Genomic DNA, 27,506 nt, shown 5'->3' with positions numbered 1-27,506 from the left:
ATGTCTTAAAAGGCAATGTTCCACAGACAAGTGCGCAGAAGTCAAGATTAAAGCGTTAAAAGAACACGCTTCGCTATCTCGTAGACAATACAAAATCATTGGATAAAAAGAAGAAACATTTAGCCGTACAACAAGAACGATTCTTACCTGCATTACCTGCACCTATGGTAGGAAGTGTTTTGTCCAGTATTTTGTTCAAACAATAAAGATCATGGAACATTGCAAGAAGATGGTTTTAGTGTCACTAGAAATGCTTCAACGAATGCATGTATCATCTGCCCGTGTGAGTGAAAATCGAGAATCTAATCTCGATCGTGAAATGCAATCTCTACTGAATACATCGTATCCAAGTGATGAAGAAAAGTGGAATCAATACAATAGAATATTACAGAAATATCTTTATGTGATACGTAAACAAGAGGAACCAATACCACTTACAATTACATCAATGAAACCTGATGGTGACGTTGCGTATGTTGACGATAGCGCGAAGCAAGAAATTTTAGCCGTAATACCACAAATGTATCGTAAGAAAGCCGAACTACTATTCCGTCGTTTAAAACAAGATGACGCAATTACGTGGGATCATAAAGGAACAGTGTACATTAACGATAATAAACTACATGGATTCAATATTGTAGATTTAATGCGCGATGTGACTCGACCGAGGAAACATTCTAATCCTCAAGGCTGGGAATTGTTTTGCAACTACCTTGCATCGTCAAACACACCTCAAGAATTGATTGGTAATCAACGAAGATTAAACTATATTGTCAAGCATAATAGTACAACAGCATCTGAAGGATCTGCACCACCAAAACCGGCACCTGAATTATTTTCTTCCGGAGAAGGAGGAGAAGAAGAAGAAGAAGAAGATGATGATTATGTTTTAGAAGTCCGAAAAAAAAAGAAAACGTATCATTCCACAATGGTGAACGTACAAACCATGAACAGAAAGTTGAAATCCATTTATTACAATCCAGTACATCCTGCATAATTTTCTACAGCAAAGAAATCATGGCAAGCCACAGGAAAATCTATACCTCTAGCCAAAATAAAACTTTGGTTAAACAAACAACCTACCTACACGTTACATCGTCCTGTACGTCGTCGTTTACGTGGAGATTTTTATCTTGTCAACAATGTTGATGACCAATGGGAATGTGATTTAAAGGATTTACAATCACTTCAAAACTATAATGACAATTACCGTTATATTCATACAGTGATTGATGTGTTTAGTCGGTACTGGTGGGCTGTATCACTAAAATCGAAAAGTGCCGAGGACATAGTGAATGCATTTGAAATGATTTTCCAGGACAGGAAACCAATTGTGCTACGTAGTGATCAAGGAACTTAATTTACCAGCAAGACAGTACAAAAGTTTCTCAGGAAACACAACGTGCAACATGTTACAACAAAGAATCCAGGTATTAAAGCTAGCATCGCAGAAAGGTTTAATCAGACATTGAAACATCGTATGTGTAAATACTTTACCAAATATCAAACATACAATTACATTAAAGTATTGCCTTTACTTCTAAAAGCATACAATGAAAATCGACATTCCAGTATTAAAATGGCACCTGCAAACGTTCCTCAGGACAATTTACTGGAGGTGTGGCATAACTTATACGATAAAAAACTACAACGTTCAAAACAAGATACGGATTTATCTGTTGGTGATACTGTTCGTATTAGTAAAACAAAACGTATCTTTGACAAGGGTTACCTCGAGAACTGAACTTGGCGAATACTTAGAGTAAAAGCCATTGCACCAAGAAACCCACCAGTGTATCGACTAGAGGATTTAAATCATCAACTCATCGATGGGGTTTTCTACAGAGAAGAATTACAACCAGTACCGCTCCCTTCGACGTTCCTCATCGATAAAATATTACGTACAAGAACAAAAGGTCTCAGAAAGGAGTATCTCGTCCAGTGGAAAGGATATCCTTCCTCATTCAATTCGTGGATTTCTGCAAATTCATTGAAGAAGAAGAAGAAGAAGAAGAAGAAGAAGAAGAATGGAACCTGATCAAGATTTTTACGTTACACTTCCCAGTAATAGTTCCATGGATTATTTTCCAGAAAATACATTGACTTCATATATTACGAAATTACAACGACGTGTAGAGTTTCGCCAGAAATGGGATGTGGAATTGTAGAGATTGATTATCCACATTCTTTGCTGAACATTAACAGTAAAAACAATAAAATATATTACAAATCATCAAGTAGTAGTGATCAGGAGCCGTGGAAGTTTGTAACGATCCCTGTAAACTATTATAACAATATAAGGGATCTTATTCATGCAATTAATATACATCATAAAAAAACAATTTATTTATATCGCATGACGCAACTAATTATATATGCCTCATAAGACATCCCAATAAGGAAATCCATACTTCTGTACAAATCTAACCAATCTAGTTTAATGCTTGGATTTGAACCGAAAAGTGATTTAAAAGATATGCAAAAGGGACAATATACACCGGATGTACGATTAGGCTTATCATCACAAATGTACGTCTATTGTGGCATTATTGAATCTGTCATTGTTGGAGATACAATGGTACCCTTGCTACGAATTGTCAACATGGATCCTGTGAATCATACTTTTGGAAGTCATGCAGTACAAATCTTTAATCCTGCACATTATGTTCCGGTGGAAAAAATGAATTTTGAGCAAATACAAATCGATATAAGGGATGGCACAGGTCATCATATGCCATTCACCTTTGCAACGGTGTGCAGAAAACTACATTTCCGTCGTCGTCGTCATGACTGATCCGTATTTGCAATACTACCAAAAACAAGCGTTTTCCGATAAAGGCAACGTCTATGTGGGAAGTCCCTATCAAGCAGGACATAGCATTGGAAGTTTCCTTGGTGGCTTATTTCGTTCAGTGTTACCACTTGTGAAGCAAGGAGCTAAAACTGTGGGAAAAGAATTATTAAAATCAGGTGCCAGTATGATTAATGATATTGTGATCTCGAATCAACCTCTGGAAGAGTCGTTTCATCAACGTATGCAAGAGGCAAAAACAAAATTACAAGAAAAAGTTAAAAATAAGTTGAAAATTATGGTTGGAACTGGATATCATAAACGAAAATGGAATGACTGCTCTCAGTTTGTGGTTGACCTTCCAACGATCAACAACACCATCAATCCTACGAAGAGACGTAAATTATCACATAAGAAGAAGAAGAGATCATTGGCATCGTCACCAGATATTTTTGATTAATTCAACCATGGCTTTTTTACATCATCAATTCTGTGAATGTGTAAAAAGTGAATTGGATATTTTTTCAACCTTACCCACGCAAACCAGTGTTCTGGACAATCGTATTATTGGCTACAAACCAATTAGTTCAATAGCTGAAAATTCACCAATAGAATTGTGGTAGCAGTGATGAATATATTGATCTGCCACAAACCTTATTGTACATCCAAGCACAAATTGTGAAACCAGATGGTTCCTCCTTCAAAGAAACGGATACAGCAATTGTACCTGTCAATGATTTTCTAAATGCTATGTTTAGTGAAGTACAAATCTACTTCAACAATAAACTGATTTCATTTCCGTCACATAATCATCCATATCGTTCGTACCTGGAAAAACTGCTGTATTATAGTGATAGAGCTAAAAATACACATTTACAAACAGCAATGTGGTATCAAGATACGGCTGGTCATATGAACGCAACCACCAGGGAAAAGAAAGGATTTCAACAACGCTATGAACTGACAAAACAAAGTATGAAATTCGATGTGGTTGGACATCTTCAGTGTGACAGTTTTTAATCTAGATAAATTTTTAATTCATGGAGTGGAATTACGTGTGAAACTTATTACTGCAAAACCAAACTTTTGTCTCATGGCCAGTGAAAGTGGTGTCAATGCAAAAAATCAATATTCTAGATGCATCGTTGCAGGTGAAAAAAGTCAGCATTACCCTTAGAGTCAAATTAGCACACAATGAAATTTTACAATCTACACCGGCAAAGTATCCTCAGACAAGGGTTCAAATGAAATCATTTACTATCCCAAAGGATATACAATCCAAAACTATTGATAACCTGTTTATGGGAACAGTGCCAAATCGTATTATTGTAGGATTTACATCGAATCAAGCATCCAGTGGAACTATTACCAGCAATCCATTTGAATTTCAACATCTAAACATTAATTTCTTTACATTGTACGTGGATGGAAAAGCTGTACCTTCAAAACCATTGCAACCCAGCTTTGAAGAAAATCTCTACATTTCATCGTACCACACATTGTTCTATGGCTCTGGCATACATTTTACCAATACTGGAAATATAATTCAAGAGCCGACTACAAAAATGCCATTTTCAAACATATTCACTCGCAAAATAACCGAAAATCTAAAAATATCACAGCACCAGCTTTCCCCTTAGAGGGTTGTTGTATGTAATGGGTTAAATTGTACACAAAAGCACTTCGTTTGCGGATAAAGTCGTACACCACTTCGTGTCACACTTGAATCGGTTTCCTCGTCAGTTGTACGCTGCAGCAAAGAGTTGATTTTGATAGATATACGTCATTAAAAAATAGTTTACTTTAGCATATTGGGTTAGTAAGTACAGAAAAAAAACAATTATAGTGAAATCATGTGTGAACACAGGTTTGTGTAATTAAGTTCTGGTTTTGCGCTTTCGCCATACTAAAAAAAACTTTTTGTTTGGTTTAGTATATTTTCTTCATTGTTTTCTAAACATATAACCAAAATTAGCTTCACGTTTTCTAAAGTACTAAACTGTGTTATACGTTAGTGTCCGAAGCCTTAATCTTTATAAATCTTTATCAGTCCGTCCGTCTGTCAATAGGTATCAGAGAATAAACGGCACAATAAATCGACCATGAGGTTTTTGCAATCAATTCAGCACCCCAAGAATTGATTCCATCTCTTCCGTTCACTCTCTATTCAAATTGAATGTGGTTCAAATCGATCATTTCCGGTTTCATCAGTCCAGATAGTTGATCCGCCAGATAGTTGAAATGATAATACATGTAAACGAGCTCTTTTAATTTTCGTTATTTTTTCTTTCCTTTCTTTTTTTTAAAAAAATCTCAAAATAAAGTAAATCGATTTTAATACTACTTCAAGTTTCTATAGTGATTTCCATACAGCAACATTGGTATCGATATGTAATTTTCTACGATAAATTAATTGCCGCAAAAATACATTGTCTTCTCTTCGTTAAACCTTCATACAAATTAGCCATTTTAAGTTTAAACACATATCATCATATACAAAAACGGTAATAGATGAAATCATCGGGTTTCTGATTTCATTTCGATTTTGAGTTTAACGTCCCTTTCAGCAAAATGGCTATATGGGACGGGACCTCTGATTAACGTGGAAATCGAAGCACATGAGCTCTCACCGGGAATCGAATCCTAGTCTCCCACGCCAAAGGTGTGCGTGCTAACCGCTTAGCCACGAAGGAGATCAAACGGGATTCTGCATTTATTCAATTTATCAAGAGAATATACCATCACAAGCCATAACACTCTACCGAAACAAGATGAGCTTAAAATTTATTACCACTTTCGGTTGGAATACTAATCGTTTTTGAGCAGAAACTATATGAGAATTCAAGACCCATTTGTCCTAAAAATCGGTTTTGCGTTCCAGGAATATGATGCATTTCCTCCTTTAATGTTCTATTCAAAACAGAAATGTGAGATTGCGATGGCACAGTGGTAGAGCGTTCACCTCTTGAATGGGGTTCTAGTTTCGATCCCAGCTCGCGCTAAGTGAGTTTTGTGGTGGACAAACACTGTGTGCATGGGTTCGCCCGAGGTTCTCCGTTTCTTCCCTCTTTCTTCTGCACTGCATTTTATTCATTTCTCATCATCACTGACTTCTTTAGCCCAGCGGGTATCTCGAGGGACATAAAACTTAGATTTCACTTCATTCTAATTTAAAAACTAAAGTTGCTAAAATTAGTCAGTTCCAGTCTAAACTTTTGTCTCAGAAGGAAAACGATAACAGATAGCGATTTTCTTTTGAATTCTGATCACTACCAAAACTAGAAGAGATTGAAATTTACTACTACTTGCGAGTTGGGTGCTGGTTTACGTAATATATATCGAGATGCAGTTCTTGGTAATAACCCAGCGTAAGAAGAACAGGTTTCGTCTTCTCGGATACTACTCTATTCAGACCTATATTATTAAAATAAATCGCTTCAGGGTTCATCATTTATCTCAATAAAACAAAACTTGTAATATGTTGCAACAAATGATTCTCTGCAATTGATTCAGGGTGCCAAGAAATCATACAATTTCAGCCAACAACACTCGACCGAAATAAAAAATAAATAAAACGGTTCATATTTACTACTATTTAAAATTTTAATACTGATTTCCATAAAGCGAAAACGGTAAGATGTATCCATATTTATAACTTTAATTCTCCAGTCGATTAAGATTGCAATTTTGGGTGTTATCTCCTCGCTTATCTATATATTTAATCCCTAAGCAGTTTAAATGAGGGGCTCCAAATTTCAACAATTTACCAGCATAGAAGAGAAACAATAAAGCATAGTTTGTAAACACGATTATTTTGGATTCAACGAGGGAAGAAAAAGTCCTATATTGATAGTAATAATCTATAGGAACTAATAGTTGTGGATGTACTACTTCGAGTTTGCGCAATGAATTCTTCCAGTAGTTTAGAAGTCTACCATAGGATCTCACTGCGAAGCGAAACTCATTTGTTTGAGTTATTCATTCATACAAGTGTATAAACTTGGCATCTTGATGTTTTTTTTTTCATTCTAAGTGAATCTTCTAATTCGAAATTCATAAGATTGGTTTACATCCAAATTCATTATTTCCTATACCTACAAGTTATTTATAAGGCGCTTACGCTGAGTATAATATGAATTGTCGTATTAGTCAAATTTCTTGATGTAAATATGGTTACAACTTAACCAATTGTTGGCAATCTTTTAACATTTTACTTTTTCATTTCTCTCTTATTCTTACTTTTGAGATATAGAATTCGCTAACATTATATACAATTGACAACGCTTTGTATTTCATCCAACATTCAGAAGGAATAATAGTAATATATAAGTACTTGCTTTAAAAGTTTCAGTTGCTATTCATGCATAGAAAGGCCGAAATAAATATGTTGTATCTCTTGAAGGTTGTTCAACATACCTTAAGACACTCAAATGAGACAATGCTCGGATAAGGCTCGATATTATACATGCAAAGACTCAATTCCTTATAATGTGTTTCTACATTAAATCAATTTTCAAAGTAACATCAGACGGGCAATTGAGCAGAAATACAGGGTGGACCACTTATAACTTTGAAACTTGCAGACAATATATTTTTAGTATTCTAGAATTCAAATATCAACAGAGCTCCTCCGTGGCTAAGCGGTTAGCATATGCACCTTTGGCGTGGGAGACCCGGGTTCGATTAAACGTTAATCAGTAAGTCCACCTCTCATATAGCCTCGCTGATGAACGGGACGCTAAACTCAAAATAAACTTAACTCAACTCAAATATCAGCACGAGAACTTTGCGTGTCATACTATGCAATAAACCAGTAAAGGAGCGTGTCATAGCAAAAAATGTTATCTTTTTATCAAATAGCACAATGTTAGGTTTTTGTACATTTCAATTACTCATGTTAAAATAAAACTTCCAATAATGGGTTAACCACTCAGTGTTTCAAACTATCAATGAAGTATCCGGATGCCTTTCATGGTCTTCATAGCAGTTACAACACACGTGAAACGGACAGGCAAGGCAAATCTAAAATGCATCGAAAATGCCCTAATGTTATGAAAGCAAATTAAATCAAAATGGTGCTTTAAGAATTTCCCGTAATTAACCCATTTTAAGCAATATATGAAATTTCTTATCCACTTTATATTTACTGAATGGTTTGATATATTAAGTTGCTGTATACAACATTGAGGTGTTTATGTCCATTGAAAGCTATTTACGTAATCGAATGTGGTACTTGTTTAAGCACTTTTAGGAAAGAAAGTGCTTGCAAGGTTGTCAAAATTTATCCTAATAACTTTGTCTCTACTCGTTAAAAATATGTCGCATGATGACCTGTTCAATCCTAAGGTACTTTCAAAGTGCATTACTCCGTACATGTAACTTCCGTAATTTATTTTTCAGGTCCCTAAAATATGTAGGTCTTTATGTTGAGTTAGTGTAGCGTCTTTACTTTGGAAAAGAAAACTATAATAAATATGGAACTATTTGTTTCTGTTTTCTCCATGTAGATTTGAAACACACTGTAAACTAAGACAGTGTTATTTAAAAGAAAAATAGTTTCATGTTTGTTGGCAACACTGTTAACCTCGTGGTACTATATACTATACTAAACAATGCCCTCTTGTCAATTCAATGCTAAACAACTGTACCATAACATTTGCATGTTAGGAAATTCTAGGCATTGTGTATGTCTTAGTGTATAAACGTAGCATTATGTATATTCTGGGCATTGTGTATAAACGTTGCAAGAGCGTATTAAGGTACATGGTCCACATTATACCTGTGAAATTAAGAAAAATTTTTAAATCGTGCTATGTTTGAAAGAAAAACCTATTTAGTGAGTCACATGGTAATATCATTTTGATATTTATTGTTCCTTTCTTTCTTTTTAGAGACTGACATTTTTTTCTTTTGATTCTTAAGTCACAGTTATTTTTCGTGTAATGTATTAAAACAAATAATAATATTCTCTTTTATTAGTTCCGCCACCTCGCCCTAAGGACTACGAATATCATTATGGTATTGGTTTTTACAAGTTTCATAAAGACGTGAAGACTTTCGATGACGCTATTGAAGTTTGTAAAGGCGAAGGTGGGCATTTAGCTATTATAAACTCAAATGAAGAAGCGGAGATTTTGTGGCAGATATTACTCAGACAACCCGAAGGTACTTTCAAAGGCATCCACTCTTTAATTGGATTCCATGATCGATACATCGAGGGAGAACATGTCACAATATTTGGTAACTTATTATAATTTAAATTAAAGACAGATATATAATTTCTGTATATGTTCATTACATTATAAATCTATTGCTTGACATACTACCTGATGCCTCAGGGTATGCAGTGTTTTTCTTAACCCAAAAAAACTGTGTTCTTAAATGGAATTGAGTTAGATTATAACATATTTCATATCTACATTAAAATAGAAATTACACAATATTACTTTACGAATTAGTGTTGTCAATGAATGGCACTACAGTATCACAAACATCGAAAAAGAAATCAATTTACAGGTGTTCTACAGCAATAAGAACTCATGTGAGACAAATGGAGTATTGTACATCGAAAGTATTCTCATGTAGAATATTACAGTTATCATATGTCGTGTTTCGAACAAGCATGAAGTTGAAAGAATTAAAATTAGATTTCTTTGAAAAGAATTTATTTTAACAATGATTTATAAGTTTACATCGCTTTACATTCCTAGTTTCGAATAGACATAAAGATCATAATGATTTAGCGGTAAATAGGTATTTCATATTCTTGTACAAATACAGAGCGTTCAAAAAGTCTCTATACACCCGAATTGTCACATATTCGAAGCAACGAGAAAATTATTTTACTTAAAATTTATTATATTTTATGGCATAAAAGCACTATGTACATTGCATAACATACACTTGTCTTTGACTGTCTGTTTGTACTCACCTTGTTCACGGAATACATGTTCAACCAGGAATATTCGTTGTTCCAAAGTTAAAACCATTGTCTCAAAGACCGTTAACTAGATGCAGCAATCACTTCAACGTCACTTTGCGACTTAAATCTAAGAAAGGAACTTCACGCAAGGCGACAATATACCACTGTTGCAAACCTTCGAATAAAATTTTATTTCATGTGACTTTGAATGTGACTTTGACTTGCCACAATTCAGCTGTATGGAGACTTTTTAAACGCTTTGTATAAAAAGGAAATGGTAATATTTGAAATATTGCATAAAATGGCCTATTCCCAAGAACGTTCTGAAACAATCTTTAGTTGGCTTTGCTTTTATAATATTATAGCAATATTTGTTGGTAAGCTTAAATTCAATAATATCTGAAAAAAGTGCATACGTTTAAACAGTGTTCCTTGCTTTAACAGTTATAATACATCCCCAGAGCTGCAAGAAATATCAAATTGTTGTAAATGGTTTTCTTATCCTCACATCTACTGAAAAACTTTCTATACAATTTCAATGAGATACTTATCTAGTTAGGGTTTCAAAGTAAATGATATTGAATGTCATTTACAACAATTGAATATTTTAAATTCCTCTTGAGATATTATGAACATTGTAGAAGTTTTTAAACGTGTTTTACAAATGTAACTGTGATAACCTAATGAAAGTATTACAACTACTAAAACAATATTGGGTAATGCACCCGAACAACACAAAACATCAATATTTTCAATTTTCATCTAGGGTAGCAGGAGGAACATTGAGTCATGAGGAACAATAAACCATCAAGGGAATATCTTCCCATTAGCAGAGTAAGAATTGTTTAGTGGCCTTATTATATAGGCAACATTGTAATGTCCTGGTGATGTCTAGATATTTCTCCGTCCGTTTGCGCTTGTCAGCTTTGGCGTGGAATTTGTGTTGTGGAAGTAAGAGAAGTATTTTTCTCACTTCAGTGTTTTACATCATAAGTGTTAGTTGAGCTTGACCCATGCAGGATTTTATTCTACTACTTCTACTCTATACTTTTCTGTGTGGTTTGAGCAGAGATGTAAATGTTTTACACGTTCGCGTAGAGCACTGATTTTCATTTGTTTCAAAACGTCATCATGGGGAACTATAAAACAAATCGCTCTGGTAAGCGTGAGCCTGTTGTTTGCTGTTCCCCAATGCCTATTTTATTAATTATACTATTGAATATATTAAACTAATCGCAAATAAAATAAAAAGAATTTGAAAAAACGAATACAGAAACAAAAATATAGATTAATATTATTTTACATATTTTATATTCTAGAATTTTATGATTGAAAGTAATTAAAATATTGATTTTAATACTTTCAATTTTTACTTTCTTATTACAAGTTTTGGTTTGTTTATACTACAGCACATGGTATAATATTTGTTTCCTTTTTCTTTGCGTCGGATACACCGATCAAAAAGAACTTTAAGGCAGAAGAAAGCCAAAGTGTTAGATAAGAAAAGAAAAGAAAGAATTCTTTTCAAGGATAATAATCGTATTTTCAGTAGGATGCAGATGACAATGATGTAGATGATTTAACGTTTATTGAAATGACTCGTCAATAGATGAAATAAACCCCTTATCAGAAAAAGAGAATGTAAACGTCGGAAAAATCCTCATGGAGCGAAATTATCATCAATAAAAATAAATGAGTACGTCATACTAGACTTAACAAATAGAAGTACCCCAACTAGTACCGCAAGAAACATGTCTATTATTACGTTTCAGAAATAACAAAGTAAGGGGACTTGTGAGGAGATTTTGAAGTACACTTCTTAAGGAAGCGTACCAAAATAAGTGGGTTTTTCTGTTTGCCTGAAGTGGATAAACTGACACTTTGATTAGTCAATCAAATATTTCAGTTCATTTCAATAATCAGAAGTTCTATGGAACAACAAAACGCCAGAAATCATATGTGTGGTGTAAAATTTGATAATTTGGACGTTCGTTGAGACTTTCATTATTTGGTCTACGTAATTTGCTTGTGATACAAAGTACACTACAAAATAATTTTGATTATATTTTGGTATTGTAAAAATTTTTACATTTTCACTACTCTGTGACATGTGCCCAGAGCTTCTTTGTCAATAAAATGTGTTGTGCTCTGTACCCGAATCTACTGGTTAACTCTTCACCTATATGGGGGAAACTGTCAACCATTCGAGATGAAAATTTAAAAAAAAATCATCACATCAAATTGTGAATAGATTAGGGATATTTTATGATGCCATATTAAAGTTAATATACTGAAGTATTTGATCACATGACAGTGAAGTAAATTTGCCCAGATAGGGCTACGTGGTAGACGAAAGTTTAAAAAAAGTGGTTCACTGTTCTCCACCTTCCCATAATATGTTTTACAAAGTATTGCAATCTCTGTCACTACGTTAATATATTCGTGTTATTTTCTCTGATACTTCACTAAACACTATTATTTCAAAGAAAATTATTCGTATTATTCTGTCTGACTTTCCACCTATTTATTCGATATACGTATGTTACGTTATGATGCTAATTTTCGACACTGTGTTCTTCGCGTATTAATGACCTGTAAATTACTCTGGCATCACAACTTTCCGATGTCACCAAGGTATGGATGTTTGTGATACGGTAGCTTACTTAGTGTGTAATAATTAATAATAAATAATAAATAAATAAATAATAATTAATGTTTTTTGTAAGTTTTGGTTTAACATACATTTAAAGTAGTTAATAATCCGAAACATAACAATTTAAGATAAAGTAATATATTAACCTTAGGATCACCAAGGTTTTGGAGGCTCACAAGTTATTTTTTTTAGATTTTCTGTATATCTACTTGCATAAAAAGTGTGAAAAAATCACACTGTCAGCCTTGATTCCATTCATTATAAAACGTACCTGTTTAGTTTTCAGTGTTTTGTTTTCTCTATTTATAAATAAGAAAAGTGGTGTGGGCCTCAGAGCACCCTCAACCAGTTGTACTAGGGGGCTATTCACCGCATACGCTAACTTTTATGTTTCATGTTTCAGTGTTTTGGTTATTTATTTTACTTTCGTTTGAAACAATTTTGGTACTATAAGATGCAGGGGCACTCTGAGCTATTATTCTAGTGCAGTGTTGTCAACTGCACATTATAAAAAATTAGATATACATTTTTTGAATATTATTTGCCACCTAAATATTTTATTTTATATTAGTTTATTCTTTGAAACCAACTAAGATCTTTATATGCCAAAGGCGTATTTGGTAAGAAATTGTCAGTTCATTATTCTGTGACTATTACTGTATGTGAGAATCTGCAGCAGCATTAGAAGAATGGCAATTCGTGCTCTTCACCAAAGTTCAATTGCGGAAACACCTTAAGAATTTTTAAATGAATCTTTCATAGGAGGTAGTGAGCTCAAATATAGCAAGGTGGAAATAACACTGTCAGATTGTGATGCAAAAGACAGTGATTTGAACATTTTATTTCAAAACGTGAAATGACATCTTTGAGTTTTACGTCCCACGGTTATGCTGCTTAGGATAAAGGAGACAGTGATGATGAGTAATGCAATGAATAAAATTTTCGAATGAAAAAGTGAAAGGAACCGGGGAACCCTGTGAAAATCCACGAACACGTTGTTTGTACACGAACAAAGTTCACTTGGCGGGGACTGGGATCGAACCGGTATCCAAAGCACGAAAAAGGAACGCTCTACCACTGAGCCACCGCTGCCCCAACCTTTTATTTGATAACGTAAATGGAACAAATGGAAGCAGTGGTAAGTTTCTTGTAATGAATCCCTTGTATTATTCATGATGTTGTAGTGGTGTCAGTTTACAAAATTAAGGTAAGTGGTAGCTTCTTTGCTTACGTTTTACAAGTTCATTCCATAGGTTGTACTACGGACGTTGTGCTAAAATCTGACGTTGTGCTACTAGGAAAATGTAACTTACGTTTTGTTGGCAACTGTGCTTTACTGGTGACATCCTGTAAAGGGCCAAATGGACGTCTCTCACTGTCTATCTTTTCACGAAAACAAAATTTGAAAGAACTTCGCCATTCGAAGGATAACTAGGATGGAATTGTGAATGATAAATCCTAAATTCATTAGAATAATGAAGTGTGCAACACCCTTCAACATTCTATCCCACTTAACTGCATGGCCACCAAAATGCTTTTAAAAGTCGCCTTTTTTAGACATACTACACATTACTAAGTCCCTGTGATATTTTTGATAGATTTTCTACACACACAAATAAAATAAATAGATCATAGTTACTGACATAAATAAAAAATGGTAACAGATAATTTCACACTTGTAGTTGGGAAAACTTCACTTAGAAACTTAGTAGTAATAGACAGTAAAAATATATGTTGTCTTAGACATTCCAATTTCTTAACAGACATCATAAACTATTTTCCGTGAGAAATAATAACCCTTATGCTGTGAGCCGCCCCCGTTGGTGTTCAATGTATCACAAAAATACCTTGTTGTTCCTAGGGTTAATAGATGCAACATAAATAAAATTTAATTTGTACTATATACTGAAAAAAAATAATTTGATACTGGTTCTTAACTTTACAACGGATGTGACCAATAAATAATTTAATGAGTTTTTTTTAAATAAAGAATACAAAACAAAACTAAAATAGTAAGATTATTCATGGCTTTGGATTGAGTCAGCAAGTCAAAACTAATTGCATTAATAAACTATGCCACGACTGGCGTTTATAAACGCATAAACCCAAAGTGAGTCGGCATTTAATAAATAATGATTTATAAAAGAAAATAACACCTGACTCTATGCTAAGATATTACTAGAGGAATCTTAAGAAAGTTTCTTACACATCTTGCTTTATGCCATCTCTTACTGAAACGAATCCTCACCGTGGTATGTTAAAAAAGGAAAACATCAAGGATAATATAAAGTAAGTGTGCGCAATAACGTACAATAACACATTTACAAGTGACGTTTCGATCTTGTAGCCAAGATCCTCATCAAACGTACACTCACCTCCTGAAGGAGGACCTGGGTTAGAAGATCGAAACGTCAAGTATATATATACATATATATTAAAAAATGCAGTCTTGTTCCGCAGTGTATTTATTATTCCTGATTTCATTTGCAAGATGTATGACTATGATTGTGTGTCAGTGTAATATTGGTAATAATATTCTAGGCTCTAGGGAAAAGAGTGTCTAATAATGTATACTATGGTAAGATGTATGTTTAAGGATATACTACATTTTAGTTTTAACAAAAGAGACACTGACCAAAGCTTAAAATCCACTTTATTTTAAATTATAATTTGTAACTGTTTCGGATATCTAGCATATCCTTCTTCAGACACTATCGAAAATAATTTAAAATACAGTTATATATATAAATATTGTTATGACAAAGTTTAAATTATTTAACCGTCATATATATAGTCATTGTTATGAAAAAGTTTAAATTCTTTTAACAGACATATTTATAGTTATTGTTGTACTTTTTATTTATTTATTTATATAATAATAATAATTATTATTATTATTATTTCTTCCTATTTGCTGAGGCCTTCAGCCAATCCCATAAGTCTTCGTTTTCACTTTCCAACTAATCACGTTCCTTCATTTTTGGTTCTTATAAGGGTCTTGTTTTTATTTATTTTCTTTTTCTCTATGCTATTCAAACTTCCTTGCCATAATTCATTAATAGCTAAGCCCCCTGTCCAGTTCATCAGTGTATCTCTTCCTACCTTCTTTATCCAATTTGTTTCTTTCCACTTCCTTCTTCCACACTTCCGGAATATCTTGGTTAGAGTTCTTTTTTTTCTAAAATTTTGAAAGGTACAAAAGTAGCAGAAAAATCAACAGAATTATTGTAGTAGCAAGCAAAAGAACATATTTAGACCTTATAGGATCCAGGGTACTGAAATGTTATTTTGCGAGTAGGAGTCCCTGTACTAACAACGTGGACACGTGTTATAGTCATTTAAAACCTTTTTAAAAGTTATTAATGACGAGTGGGAGACTGGAACAACTCGGATGACCAGTTTAGAAAACCACAATGCTAACCACTCACCTATAGTGTTACTTATTTGGTTCTCATTTTTGGTTTGCTGAAACACTAGCTGGTTAATAGTCAAATTCAAAACACAGGTATATGTAATTGAGAACTCGTAGGGTATTATATCACTGTACTCATTAAATTATTTACATTTCTGATTAAAAAAAAACAAAATTCAAAACTCTTTTGCTTTGAATGGAATACGGTGCGTATATTATACTCGTAAACAAACCAAAAACGAGTCAATTACTGCGTATTATTTGTGGTTCAGCGGTCAAGGCGCTTGACCAGTAATCTGAAGATAATAAACTCGGATCCACGAACCAGTACATTTGTTTACTTTAGAATTTTCGGTGACGCTTGATCAGCGTTGACACATGTTCTATTATTTTCAGATATCTGAATGCTCGGATGTTTCAATACTAGAACTATAAAATCTTTAATAATAATAATAATAATAATAATAATAATAATAATAATAATAATAATAATAATAATAATGATAATAATAATAATAATAATAATAATTTATTTTCACTCAAAGCAGAACATTACAACCAAAAACGTGATATTTGGTAAGAATATTTCCTTTTCGCTTAGTGTTGCCGACGAAAAGAGGAATTTCCCATCTCGTTTCTAAAACAAACCAAAGAAAATTGTGACGTGAATTAATACTTTGCATTCGCGACGGGACAAGGTTAACTCAAATTATCGTCTCGATTTGGAGATAAGAATTGAGACGAGACGAAAAGTATCGTAAACATTTCTTGTTTTATCTCGATTCACGAAATAGTGTATGTCCATTCTTTAAGTTACAATTGCTTTTTAGACTGAATCTTATATGCTATTTTGTTACTTTGTATTTCGGAACTCATATAATTTATTATGTTCTGTGTAGGTATTTTTTTTAGCAAAGCTATTATAATTACTTCTGAATATCCGAAAAGTTAGTTTATTATATGCGTTACTGTTCAGTGATATTCAGTTATTTTCCTTAAAACTTATAGTAGAATACCTTCTACATGAAACTATAGCGGAACGCTATCGTTCAGAATTTTCGTATTTGCAGAAGTGAGTCCCGGAGGTCCGGATAAACTCCAGAAATTACGACCTATCTGTAAGTTTTGTTTAATTTTAGGGCAACTTTATAACAGGTAATACAAATACATAGTAAGACCCTTTCTTTGGATAAAAAACTTTGGATTGTGTATGTGTTATATAGATATTTTTACAAAATTATACTACGATAATAAAAAAGAATAGTTCCTATTTACAAATTTTGGCTGAACGGATATATGGAACCTGCGGAAATGGCGAACAAAAATATTATTCTTTCTAGCAGTAGTAGTAGTAGTGAAAGACGTTCGGAAAAATTGCTAGGAAACATTTATGACACATACTAGGCTCTACGCATGATACTTATATATTCATGAATTGTTTGCTAACCACGTTTCGTTCTCCTACACAACGAATAAAAGTTGTAGACACACATGTGACGTCATATTTCTGCGAAGAAAGCCGTTTCCACTCTAACTTGTGCACCGAACGAAATTGAGTATTTTTCATTACATTACACATCAGAAGTATTAAAATATTGTAGTTGGGTGAAAACATCTTACCGCAGCGGGAATCGAACGTGGGATCGCTGCATTCGAAACAACTGCTGCCGCCACTACGCTACAATAACTCTGCTAAGTAAGAGTCAAAAAAACTTCGTGTATGTAGCAAATTGCACACGTTTACGATAACGACGAAAACACACTGATTGCGGTTATGATAAAATACTATAGTCGAGGGACTTTAAATTTAAATTAGAAAACAAGAATAGACATACAAACACGCAAGGACATGAAGGAGAAACTGCTAAAGCGTAATTCGACTGCTTAACTGGAATCTGGTGCCTCAGGCCATTTTTTTCTGAATCACCGAAAGTATCTCCGTGATTTGTCTCTATTATAATTAGTAATACTTGTTTCACAGTTATTTCAGTTAACTTGAACGACAGGGACACGAACACAGATACATGGAGGACCTACAATTTCAAAGGATCACCCACCGCAAATCGAACACGGGACCGCGAGCACTGAACTATCTGAGGCAGTGATGATGTGGGTCTGGGCCAACGAACAAATTGACCCAATACTCATCGTGACCCACAACCCACCATGAACCCTACTAACAGTGACCCATTCTAACCTTCCACCCAACATAACCAACTCTGACCCACAACCCATCGACACACTACCCAACAAAACATATCGTCATCAACTCTGACACATGATCCACGCCCTCTTCTTTACTGACTTAAGGGTTTATACTTGTAATAAAATCATTTTGTTAAGTTCTAACTAATCAGAGATTGAATTTGAGTTTGAATTAAGTTATTTTTGCAAACCAACCCACTATCAATTATGCATATATACCAACCGAGTAATCTGCCACCTTTATCATAAAGAAACATTTTAAAAGATGATATGTGACATTTTTGTTCATTTTCAATAAAGAGTTAATATACTGAATTTCAGCTCTGTAAGTTTAACGTCTTGTGAGATAATCAACTTTTTTCGCAAAAATTCGGATCCCCACTACCCCTTAAGATATTATAATAATGAAAGTGATATGATAACATCCCACTCTGGATTAAGGCCTGGTATACACCAAAAGTCATTTCGTTTGACTGTGCAATTTGGTCGTGGCGATCAGGCAAACATAGTTTAATCCATATATATATATATATATATATATATATATATATATATATTATAGTGAATCAGAAATGTATTTTTATCAGTACGTAGCACCTCCCCCATTAGGAATTATCTGTCAGCACCAACCCGCAGCTCTACTTGCTGAAAGTTGCCGACCTTTTGACGAGGCGGCAAACAGTCGAAAATCGTTAAATAAAATAAACTTTGGCGACTCTTTGCCGACTTTTGCCGACCGCCCGAGTCTACGACCCTTTGCCTACTCCTTATGTGCTGGCCTCTTTTCAACGGCGGAGCTGGCGCATTTGCTGCGCCTTTTCGGCTGTTTGCCGACTGCTTGTGAAGACAATTTTCCGATTGCTACAACGGCGCATTTAATGCACGTTTCCGGCTGTTTTCCGACTGCTCGACAAGGTAAGTATTAGTCGCGGTCGAAAATCGCACTAAAAAGACTCCGGCTTCCTACGCGGGAAATCCTACCGAGGCATCTGGTCGGTATGACATATTGTCTGACTGTAGGCGCCAAAATCCTGATGGGGTCTAAAACCTAATAGACTGTGTGACTTAAAACAAGCACGTAGCCAGAAGTTCGTGAATAGGAGGTCCGTGAAATGAAATACTATGGTGATGACACCAGAGGCTCGATCATTCTACACTATTTTACTGGAACAAATATTGGTTTGTTATCCAGGATTTCGTAAAGGGGGGGCTGACATGAAATTCTGAAGGACCAGGAGCTCTATGAATCTAAACTACTTTACTATTAACACATATTGATTTGTTAGGACAATGAAATGAGGATATATTAGTAAGTATTTTACTAACAAACTCTGAAGAAATCTCATGTAAAATAATAAAAAGGTATTCAAAAAGTTTTTACAACATTTACGTCCTTCCTCTGTTCATTCAAATATAACAAATTTCCCTTCATTAAGACCTCAATTATTATAAAAACTAGATATTCACTTTTATAAAAAGTACATACTCAATAACAACTTGTAAAAAGTTTACAGTATCTGTGTTCTTTTCTCTGTTGAAACAAATGTTACCAGAAATTTCGTTCCTGATAAATTTTTGTTTTTGTTATTCCGTTAACTACTGTCTGTCCCAAATGACAGTTTAAAGGAGCAGTAGAAAATTGTTTTTGAAGTAATATGTTTGATACTGCAATGATGCGACGACGAAAAATTATGATAAAAAATGTCCAAGCTGTTACACAAAGCCACTATGCTTTCTGAAGCTTGAAATCTCACTGATTAGTAGAAGAAATTCTGAGAATTCCGTAACTTTTTTTAGATATTTCAAATTCCCTGACTTTTCCAGGATATCTCGCTCCCCCCGCCACCTTGTATTGCAAATAATACAAATCTCCTCATAAGAAAGAGTAACCAAAAGCTTCTTGTAGTTTTTTTATTTTATTTTTAACAATGATCCTTCTTTTTCTCATTTTATTTTGTTTCATCCTTCAATTTCTAGTCTCGATGGGCGGGGGGGGGGGGGGTCAGGTGCCTGCTTGAGAGCAAAGTAGTAGTATAAGTTATAGTTTTATTATTGCAATTACAAATATCAATATTCAAAAGATGCTTACATGTCTTTTTTCACTTAGGGTTACTCATCTGAGGTAAGTAAACAGAAACAAATGAAAAAGTAAGGGTAATGGAGGCCTTGAAAGTAATACGTAGACAAATTCACTAGTGCTCAGAAAGATATTTTTAAATCACTCTCGAACCTACTCATAGGAGCTAAATACGCGGTTCTACTTAATTATCCGTTTGTCGCCACGTAGCAGAAATATAGCAAAAATGCAGGTGCTGTAACGGGCGGTCATCGTGGTCGAGTGTAATAATACAATAGGTTAGTGATTATAATTGTTATTAGTGAACGTTCAAACCTCGGCCAAGGATTTTTTTTTACTTTTATATTTTATTTTTAAATTTTCATAACGCTTTTTTAAATAAGATAAATAATACTAAAAAAAGTGATTTTTTACGTTACGCTTGCAGTTTTGCTACAAGAATCCATAGTATAAGCAGTAATAGTAGTAGTAGTAAGAGTATTAGTATTAGTATTAGTATTAGTATTAGTAGTAGTAGTAGTAGTAGTAGTAGTAGTAGGAATCGGTTAGAAACCCCGCAGGGATCGTTTTGTTCCACCTTTATTGCCATGATATTAATTTAACCTCGGTTTTTCTTCAATTCTGTTCTTCTTTAATTCCAACAAAGTGACAATTTTCTCCTATTACTATAATACATACACCAAAGCGTTTGGACAATCGCAAACTGCAAAATAATCTAAACGTGTATTTAGTTCCTATACGCAAAAGGGAAACGAATATTTGTTTTTTATATTCTTTTTTTTCGCGGAGAACCTGTTTATAGTGCAAAAGCCCCACCAAAAATTGTGAAAGTTGATACCCTAAAGACAAGAAGAGGTGGACTGAAGTGAATTTAATTGTGCACAGATACTGAATACGAAAGATGAAGGATTATGTGTTTCGTAATTTCCTTTAATATAAAGGTTAAGTGGGGCACAAACCCTTTCAAACCTTTATCAAAAGGGCTAATAACTATACGTCAGAATTGCCGAAAGGATATGGAGAATTGCAACGAAACTTTTCTCATGACAATACGCAGAAAGTAAGGGAACATTTGTTTTTATTTTGTGTAGAGAAGCAGTGTTGGGCCCAAGACATCTTCCGAAAAAAGTAAATATAATCGTAGAAGTACAGGTAGGAGTGGATCGAAGCGAATGAAATTGTATGTAGATATTGTACATGTAAAATTAAGCAATTCATGTTCCCGAATTGTCCCGTTCCGATTTCCTTCAAATTTGGCACACCAAGAGTAAACAGAAATCAACACGTGTTTTTATTGATGCAGAGAAATATTGTAAGGTTTAAAGGCTCCCGCTGAAATACTATAAAATGCGCCATAGGTAGGAAATCGCTAGTGTTAAAATAGTAAACTTTTCCAACAGATAGATGAACTCAAGGTTACTATCAATACAATGATTTCATGTATAGGTTCTGCTTCTACCCTTAAAAGTTCAATTTCAAAGACTGAACATTACGCACTCTAGCATGGTACAAACATACAGACAAACGAGCAGTTGCCAAATAAAGAAAAACACCTGCGACTTATTTTCTGTTTACTTTTGATGTGCCAAATTTGAAGCAAATCGGATTGGGACAGTTGAAAACAAGAATTGCATTAATTTTGCATATAAAATATCTAGACACAAGTTCATTCGTTTCGATCCCTCATTTTTGCACTGGTACGATAATACTTGTCTTTGTTGGACGAGGCCTTGGTCCCAACACTGCTTCTCCACAGAAACTAAAAATACAGGTTCGATTACCTTTTGCGTATTGCCCCTACAAAAGTTTCGTTGCAATTCTCCATATCCTTTAGGCACTTCTGACGTATACTTATTACTAACCTTACTAATTCGTAATCAAAGGTTTGGAAGGTAAAATAACCTACAACATCCCGAATCTTGGTCAGCGCACAATAAACAGTCTTATGTTGATTGAGAGCAACCTGAAATGGACTAATTTTGTTTTCAAATATTGATTTGAGTCGTCGCACTAGAACTTTATTAAACAATTTGAGATCGGTGTTGAGCAAGGTGATTGGCCTATATTGTGTGACAGTGTTGGCATCAGAAGACTTAGGAATAAAGATAACATGACCATCATTATGAAGGAAGTGCGGAGTAGCATAGAGTTCATTATAAAGGATGAGGCAGAAATAGTTAGACGATGTAAAATGAACATAGAAAACGTAACCCGATAGATAACGTGCTCATTGTTGTTTTGTTTTGTAAAGTGGTTCAAAGCATTCTGTATGCATGTAGGTTTGTTCGACTGTTCGGTGCGCATGCGCAGTATTGGAAGAACTACGTGTACCTTCCGTCAGTAGTCATGGAGCGTTGGTCGGACGAATATTGCGCTTTCGCAGTGGAGTGTTTCCTCAAGAACAAAGACTGCAACAATTACGCAGCGTAAGTTTCGAAGTCATTTTAACATTATCTGAAATGGACAAGTACCGACACGACAAACTATTCTTAAATGGGTGAAAAAGTTTTGAGCTTCGGCTTCTGCAAGATCAAAGAAATCCCCAGGTCGTCGACCTTCAGTGTGAACACCAGGCAACATAGAGAGGGTTCGAGAAGCATTAATTAGATGTCCAAGACGTTCAGCTCGTCGGCATGCTGTGTCACTTGGCATGTCAGATATGAGTGTGCGGCGAATATTACACCAGGACCTACACTTCCACCCATTCAAAATTCAGATGATTTACAAGTTGCTTCCTGAGGATTTTAATGCTCACGTACAATTCTGCAGTACGCTGTTGCAAATGAATAATGAGAACCCAAACTTTCTACAGAGATTGATCATGTAAGACGTGGTCTATTTTCACATTGATGCGTGTGCAAATAAGCAGAACTTCCGTTACTGGGCACCCAGAAATCCTAGGTTGTTGCATGAAGTGCCCCTTTAGAGCCCTAAAGTAACAGGATGGTGTGGTGTTTATTTTGATGGGATTATTAGACCATACTTTTTCAATGGCGAGGATGGTAACACTGTAATTTTCACGTGTGCTCGATATGTGGACATGCTCGAAACCTTTTTTACTCCCAGAACTGCGACGACGTCGCCTTACACAGATGTGGTTCCAACAAGACGGGCCACGTCACACACAGCAATTGCATCGATCAACATTCTTGGCAGGATGTTTCCAGGACGGGTTGTCTCTCGTCGTGGTAATGTTCCTTGGCCTGCATGCTCGCCCTACCTATCATGTGACTTCTTCCTATAGGGTTACTTGAAGCAACAAGTGTATGCAACAAAACCTGCAACATTACAGGATTTGCGTGAATCCATTCAACATGTAATCCACCAAGCCCCGCTGGACATGGTTCAACGAGCTGTGAGGCAACGCGCAGAGATCTGTTTGAATAACCATGGTGTACACCTCACTGACATAATTTTCAAGACATAGTTACCATATGTAATGCTTTTATATGTACATTCTGGGCACGTTAAACTTTTGTTCATAAAAGATCATTAAAATGTTTAATTTGCAAAAACACATCGTCTTACTATTTCTGCCGCACTCTATATTATGTTACCATATAAACGCCTATGATACCCAATAATGTTCATAGATTGCTTACGACAAACAGTCAATCGCGGGACATGAGGTAGGATTACATTGCTTAAGCGTGTAAAGTATTTTAGCTTTTTTTTAGTCGTGAGTTAATGTCTGGTTATCAGACACCGATAATTGAGGGAGCAACATATTTAAATAATCTTGATACCCGTGCGGAGGGTCCGTAGTGAAAGCATATAACGTTTTATATTGTTCAAAAAATCTTTTTGAATGTGATGGAGGGCCGTAAGTTTGGTATTATTATGATTCAGGGTGCCAATCACCTCCCCAACACGACGTTTATGTTGTGCCATATAGTGATAAAATGTAATGTGATCATCAGGGAGAGAGTCTCCGTCTAGCAGGGTATGCGCATATTTGCTTACATCATTAGCATGAAGTTGTTTTATCCAACGTTTTGTGAATTCTAATCATATTTTGTCGGGGGCTGGGCAGGATCCAAAGTTCTTGAAGCGCTCTGTAAAGATACGCTAGGGTTTCACGCTGTTCTCGTTTCTTTTCAGCTCCTTGCTATTTGAAAAACCTCTTATTTTAGGCTTCGGATATTTGACCCACCAGTCATTTAGTATCGGGTAGTAGTGACGTTGTCGGAGCGAGTACGTCCACTTAGTTCTAAATAAACATTTCATGTCGGCGTAAGTAAGTAATTGAGTATTCAGTTTCCAAGCTGTTCTTCCATAGGTTGTAGAAAACCTAGCGCAAATTTACATGTCCAGATTACTGCGACATGATCACTAAACGGTAATAATTTCGAATGAATATCAGTGATGGAGGATACTAAATTAGTGGATACCAAAACTCGGTCCACCCGACTGCTCATAGTAGAATTTTTAAGAGTGAATTGGAGATCTCGCCAGTGGTGTACCGAGACGTCCTTGAAAGGTATTGAGGAAACTAGCTGCTGTAGGGCAGGGAAGGGAAAAAAACTTTCCAGTGGTATCGATTGCTCTAGACAGCATAAAAATCACCTGCAAGTATTTTGATAGTCGGAACATTCGGAAACAATGGTAAGATTTCAGTAGAATAAAACTGTTCCTGTGCTATCCGACTATTAGTGCCAGAATAAGCATAAATATTAATGATAGTAATATTGCCAAAAGTAATGCTAATACCCCTGCCAGACGGCAAATAAATAGCATTTGAGACCTCTATACATTGTTTACATAATATAGCTGTACCCCGGTGCGTTGGTCTTATATTTACATGTGCAATATATTGGGTAAAAAGTCAAATTCAGCAAACGCCACTTCTTGTAATAAAATAAGTCGGTCGATGTTTCGTTGATAAAACTTCGTAATAGATTGCGATTGGCATCACTTTGAATTCCATTCAGATTTAATGTAATATGCGATCGAACATTTGGCTTACGAACTTCTTGCATTAACACTGATATCGCGCACAGGGACAGCAGAAACAAAAAGAAAGGAAAGGACCTTTTTGATACGTTTTGTAAAAGACGACACATTTGTAAACAACCTATATAACAGCATATAATAGAAGGACAATGTAAATAAAGCTTTGTTATCGTAGTCACCATTACGTAAATCTTACTCTAGAGTCAAAATTACTACCAGACTGTGAAACTATCAATCTTGAAAGAAATAAAAAAAAAGAGAAGAGCTGTTTGGTGTGTAGTTGGTCTCGTGTCTGAAACGTGATCGCAGAACGATATAAACACGCGGGACATGGTTTCTTGCCAATTCACTGGCTAAAATTGTTTTCACCATTTGCTGTAGTGAGGAAGACACTGCACTAGAAGGCCACACGGATAAAGCACTTGTTACGTCATTCCGTTCATTAAATACATTTGTTTTCCTTTTCTTTGACACGTTTTCACTTTTCACTGGCCATAACGGAGGCTCTAATACAACAGGGGGAGTCACATGTGCTTCTTGGTTAATAGACACTTCAGGCTGTTTACAGCGGGAGAGAGGTCAGATGTCAGGGTCGTTGCAGTAGTGGTAATCATCTTGGAGGTGGTATGGAGGCACTGCCATCTTTACTCTGCTTCTCGGATACAGCTGACTGAAGAGATCCACTTTTGAGGGGAAACTGGGAAAAATTCCTTTCATCCTCTAAGTTGGGAGCCGAAGGGGAGGGGTGTACTCTAGGACCATTGGCTGGGCAGTAGAAACCGTTTGCAACTGTAAAGTGGGTAAAGAAGGGCAATAGCTAGGGGTTCTCGGCATCTTACCACTGAAAAGTTCAGTCATCTTAAATTCCGTGGTATCTGAAGTAGATATCACCTGTTTATCTTTTCGTGGAAAGGCACTTGCGATGTGGTTAGGGCCCAGACAAATAAAGCAGGTAGGCGATTGACCTTGATACATGACACTAGCACGACACACACGAACCACAAGTTTAGAGGCAATATGTTTCCGTAAAATCATTTGAACGAGTCTAGTGCCATTATAAACCTCATGCACCACATTTCCCCCGTGATACGTATTACTTGTCCATAGGGCGAAGAACTGCACTAAGTTCATCATTAGTGATTTCCATGGGGAGATCCAATATGCTAACACGGTTGCACTGGACAACTGTACTTGACTTATTGTGGCATTTTCATGCTCAAAATTCATGGTACTGACGAAGAAAGATGTTCACGTGATCTTGACATTTAAACTCGAGTTCAGTCGACGCTCTTGTAACTTACAAAACGTTTGTTTCTTTTTATCTATAAGAGTAAAATTGTATGATTATCCCTTGCGGACGCAGGGCATTTTACTCGTTTTCCTACATTTTCAGTCAATGACTTATTGCTCAAAAATCATTTCTTCGATTGATATGGTTAAGGCCTTATTTTTAGGAAAATGAGTATGTTTATTTTTTTGGTGCAAGTGGCATTGCACATTTGCCAACGGGTGGGAAATTATTGGGGGAAATATATTGGTAAAAAGTTTCAAAAAATTCCCTAACCTAACCGAATTTCAAAATTTTCTGTATCTAGAACCAATATTGCCACATGGTTTCAAGTCAACTAAAAAGTGTTTAGTGCGTTGACAAGGTACAGTGAAATCCTGAAGTCGCTGGCTTCCATTCAAAAAGGGAAGAAAAATTTCTCTCTCATCATACACATTACAGTTTGATACTTTTTACGCCTCAGAAGATAAAATCAAAAATATGCAAAGGCTACAGCTTCTCTAATTATCCTCTTGAAAATTTTTATGGTGCGTTCTCTAGGGCAAAGAGGAAGCTTTCAGGGAGTGGTACGTTTGTTTCAATCTAGCCAGCAAGAAGGTAATAATATAGGGGAAAACTGAAATTTTACAAATTTTTCACCTGAAATTCAGATTTAATTGTTTTCGCTAGAAACACTGCCATCAGACAGACAAAAGCTATCTGAAAATAAACCCTGATGCACACAAAATACATCCTGCAGCATGAAATTTAAAAAAAAATCTCATTTTACCTCAAAAATTCACAATTTTCTTACCATTTACAGAACATGGTTTATTATAAACATCAATTGTACTTACCCTAATTATTCTAGTGAAACGTTTTAGGTGTGCTGTGTAGGCTACTGACAAGGCTTTTAGCCAGTGGTACGTTTGTTCCAATGTAGCCAACAAGAGGGAAATAAGGAAACGAAAAGGGAATTTTTCCAAAATTTCCCCCTGAAATCTGGAAATAAAATTTTATGTAGCTGGCAACACTGCTATCAGACACACATACAAACTACCTTAAAATAAGCTTTGGTATCCCTCTAATACATCCTACAAGTATTGTGACCCTATCTAATAAAGTAAGCATGTCAATAAAAAATATCTAATTCTACTTTAAAAATCACAGTTATCTTTCCAATTAGAGAACAAGGTCTACTGTAAATCTCAACTATACTTCCCCTA

General features: G+C 35.2%; 1 protein-coding gene across 1 annotated transcript in view; it reads left to right on the top strand.

Annotated features, from left to right (window-relative positions):
* Nucleotides 1-27,506, top strand: part of LOC145683402 (hemolymph lipopolysaccharide-binding protein-like) — a 392,275-nt gene that overhangs the window by 354,487 nt on the left and 10,282 nt on the right. Inside the window, exon 3 of the mRNA XM_081754738.1 lies at nucleotides 8,771-9,031. Within this exon, the coding sequence (XP_081610864.1) occupies nucleotides 8,771-9,031 (261 nt within the window). The remainder of the gene's footprint in view (nucleotides 1-8,770; nucleotides 9,032-27,506) is intronic.

Source organism: Thermobia domestica, chromosome 4 (assembly GCF_964235325.1).
Source record: "Thermobia domestica chromosome 4, izTheDome1.hap1.1, whole genome shotgun sequence".
Taxonomy (NCBI): Eukaryota; Metazoa; Arthropoda; class Insecta; order Zygentoma; family Lepismatidae; genus Thermobia; species Thermobia domestica.
This window is presented reverse-complemented; position numbering and strand designations above follow the sequence as displayed.